Raw genomic sequence first — 3,981 nt, 5'->3', positions numbered from 1 at the left:
ATTTAGATTTAATAGTGTTATAAATTTTGTAATAAAAGTTGGATGAAAGTACTATTTTAAAATAAAATTATATATATAGGAAGGTTAACAAAAAAAAACATACAACTACTAATTGTATTATTTATATAATATCCTTTTGTTATTTCATGTATTCGAAATAGAATGGATTTAGTTTTTTTAGAAGGGTTAACTAATTCTTATTACTTACCATAAGGTATAGTAAATGGTTGTGTCAAATATATGTGAAAGTTGTAAATCTCTGACACCAAACTTAATAGTTTATGCATAAAAAATATTATGTACCAATAAAAAACCAAATAAATAAATCTAATTCAAACTACATTTAATTAGGTCAAAACAATGTCAAGAAATAATGGAGAGTGATACGCTACAAAAAAAAAACATAGGGGTATAGTGAGGACTAAATTTGGCACGTTATTATGTCAATTTTAGCCGCCACTAAATAGCAGAATGGTGTCTTCAATTCAGTCGTAAATTTGAGTTCTGCTTAAGAGTTGTATGTTGGAAGTTATAGTTAGAAGTATCTTATTAGACAATTTTTTTTAAACCTTAGTTTTGTTGTTTACAACAATGGCACTTTCAACAACACATGTCTTGAAGTACGGATAAATCATAATGACATGTGTGTTATTTTAATGACCCGTAAATTTACTTTTTAATTATTGCAATAGTAGATCAAATATTGAAATCTTAACATTAAAAATATGATATTTTAAAATTAATCTTTGTTAAGAAATTTTCATATTTAGTCGTATTATAAAATATTAAAAACATTAATCATCGAATATAATATATTTCATTTATTTCATAATAAAGGATAAATTAAGAAAACATAATGTTTAATCACATTATGACATCAATTATTTAAAAACAATTTTTATTAACGCAGACTATGCAATAAGATTTTATATTTAATGGATGATTGCAATTATAATTAGTGTTACTTATTTGAAAAACAATTATAATTAGAGTTTTAAACAATATATTGTTATCATGAGGATGTTTTGTAGTATGTGAAGCGATGAAATCACATCCTAACGGTCTACGTATTAAACAATTATTTAGTTGTCTAATTTTAGTGTTTGTACATAGTTAAAAGAACCAAAATAACAACAAATAATGCTCAACAAAACAAATTTTTGCATGTATATGACAATTTGTTGGAAAATGTCAATTAATTATCTATCATAACACTTTACAAGATTCAAAATAGTTAATTCATGTGCAAGCAATAAAACTAAGATAGTCACGACAAACTATGTTCGGCACAACCAAACTTGTGTTTGTGGATGCATATAAGTTGAAAAACACAAGTTAAATATTAAAGATACAACTTTACAAGAATTAAAATAGTTAAATCATTTATATTAAACAACCTAGATAATTTACTATATTACGAGGCAAGGCGTTAGTGCCGCTATATATAAAGCTTATCAAACCCATTTGTCAAACACTCATCACCACATATATCAATATTGATCATAAAAAATAAATAACACCATGAAGATCTTTAATCTCTTTAGCATCATCCTCACATTTTGTTTTCTTGGAAATGTTGTTTCAAGTGTTGATTCTCTCCCATATGAAACTATCTTCAACTTTGGTGACTCTATAAGCGATACTGGGAATGCTATGGCTTTCCATCGTGACCATCCCATGCCTAGCGATAGTCCTTATGGCTCAACATACTTCAAACATCCAGCTGGACGTTTTTTGAATGGACGACTTATCATAGACTTTATAGGTATTTTTACTCAAACATGCTCTACCTAGTAAGGTTGTTTACATTCTTCAAAATCAAAAATAACATTGGTTCCTTTTTTATCAATAATTCACTTAATTGTGGCCATTCAAATTGTAGCTGAGGCGTATGGACTGCCATTTTTGCCAGCCGTAAAAAGTCTTACTAAAGACCAAGACATCAGGAAAGGAGTGAATTTTGCAGTTGCTTGTTCAACTGCACTTGAAGAATTGTTTTTCACAAATCATGGAGTTATGGTACCAGCGACAAATAACTCACTAAGTGTTCAACTTGGATGGTTTAAGGAGCTAAAATCCTCCCTCTGTAAAAACATAGAAGGTTTTACTATAACTCCTTGATTATTAGTAGTATTTTTTTATAATTATAATTATGTTTTCTCAATATTTTTAACATAATTGTTGTTCTACTATGTAACAGAGTGTGATGTCTACTTCAAAAAATCATTGTTTCTTGTTGGAGAGATAGGTGGAAATGATGTTATTCAGTATGCTTTCGGTCAGAAAACTATTACAGAAATTCGAGAAATTGTCCCCATCATAGTAGAAGCAATTGCAAATACTACCTCTGTATGTTATGTCAAATTTAAGTATTTGAATGACTGATCTAATCATAAGAAATTAGATTTCATTAAAGATATATTCGAATGAATCATGGACATGAGTACATATAACAAATATTTTGTTTGATTTTCTTTCCATTTATTAGGCGTTAATTGAAGAAGGAGCGATTGAGCTTGTGGTTCCTGGGAACTTTCCAATAGGGTGTAATGCTGCTTTTTTGACAATGGTTGATAGTAAGAAGAAAGAAGACTTTGATGAATTTGGGTGTTTGGTAGCTTACAATAATTTAGTTGAATACTTTAACGAGCAACTCAAAAATGCCATAAAGACATTACAACAAAAGAATTCTCAAGCCAAAATAATATATTTTGACTACTACAATGATGCCAAACGTTTATATCAAGCACCACAACAATATGGTGTGTGTTGTTCTTACATTCTTTAATCGAAAAATAATTATTTGTCAATTTTTTGTTAAATTCATTTAAACTTTCACTTTGTTCTATGTACATTGTAGGCTTTACTTCCGACAAAAATGAGATTTTGAAAGCATGTTGTGGATTAGATGGACCATACAATGTCAATTTTAATGTTCCATGTGGAGGGCCAGGTACGAAAGTTTGTTCAGACACCTCAAAACTAATAAATTGGGATGGAGCTCACTTAACTGAAGCTGCTTATAGGATGATAGCAAAGGGATTAGTTGAAGGCCCTTTTGCAAATCCTTCTCTTCAAACTCCACCTTTCAAGATAGCTTAGAAATGAGAATGTTGGGGGAAAAAATAAAAGAATATTTAATGAATTCAAAATAGGAGAAGACTTTATCTATGTAAAAAAGAACACCAAATTTATTCCATAAATAAAGTCTATATAACCAACAATAGTATTAACGGGTCTCATTAACTTTGTCGCAATATGTGTATATACATTTGAAGTTCACGTTTTTGTCGCAATATGTATATATACATTTGAACATTTAGTAACTAATTCTACCAACTTCTATAAACTGCTTGAGTCAAGTCAATAATTATTCAGTTTGGTCGGAATCCTGCTGCCAAGGAAATTTAAATCTATTAACAGAGAAGGGATGTTTTATGGATTAAGTTTTAAGAAGCACTCGATTCTTCATTTCATATTGCTTCAATACTTACATAACTACACATGACGAATGATGAATTCTTCATTCAATAATGTTAGTGTTCAGTCTCATTGGGTGTGCAGAGAGATGCTGAGATGCAAAACTAGTTTGCATATGAATCTAGAAATCAGAACCAGAATGTTAGCAAGAGTAGTTGAAATCCAGACTAAGATTATTAAAAAGGAAGCATTGTTATCGAGGATTCTAGTATATACCATCACATCTAAACTTGTCACTATCAATCAACAGAAAAATATAATTTTGGTATTTTAACTATTTATAGAATGTTCAACTTTTTTAACTTCTAATTTTTTTACTCCCTCTTTCGAAACATTAGAAAAATTACTTTGATCTTCGAAAATTTCAAATTCTTTGAAATAAAAAATAAGTGGCACTCGAAAATTTAAAAGTTCTGAAACATAAAATTTTTAGAATATTTGAAAGTTTTCGAAATGGCAATTTCTAGAAATTTTAAAACTTTCGAAATAGAAAATTCTAGA

At 28.9% G+C, this 3,981-nt stretch overlaps 1 protein-coding gene across 1 annotated transcript; it reads left to right on the top strand.

Annotated features, from left to right (window-relative positions):
* The first annotated feature begins 1,488 nt into the window (after window positions 1-1,488).
* Window positions 1,489-3,102, top strand: LOC101491621 (GDSL esterase/lipase At5g45910-like). The gene is made up of 5 exons (XM_004510018.3): window positions 1,489-1,765; window positions 1,883-2,101; window positions 2,201-2,349; window positions 2,489-2,762; window positions 2,861-3,102. The coding sequence occupies exons 1-5, from the start codon at window positions 1,522-1,524 to the stop codon at window positions 3,100-3,102; spliced, it is 1,128 nt and encodes a 375-aa protein (XP_004510075.1). The 5' UTR covers window positions 1,489-1,521.
* Window positions 3,103-3,981: the final 879 nt, after the last annotated feature.

The sequence above is a fragment of the Cicer arietinum genome, chromosome 7, assembly GCF_000331145.2.
Source record: "Cicer arietinum cultivar CDC Frontier isolate Library 1 chromosome 7, Cicar.CDCFrontier_v2.0, whole genome shotgun sequence".
NCBI lineage: Eukaryota > Viridiplantae > Streptophyta > Magnoliopsida > Fabales > Fabaceae > Cicer > Cicer arietinum.
The sequence above is the reverse complement of the archived record's forward strand: the minus strand, read 5'-3'. Positions and strand labels throughout refer to the sequence as shown.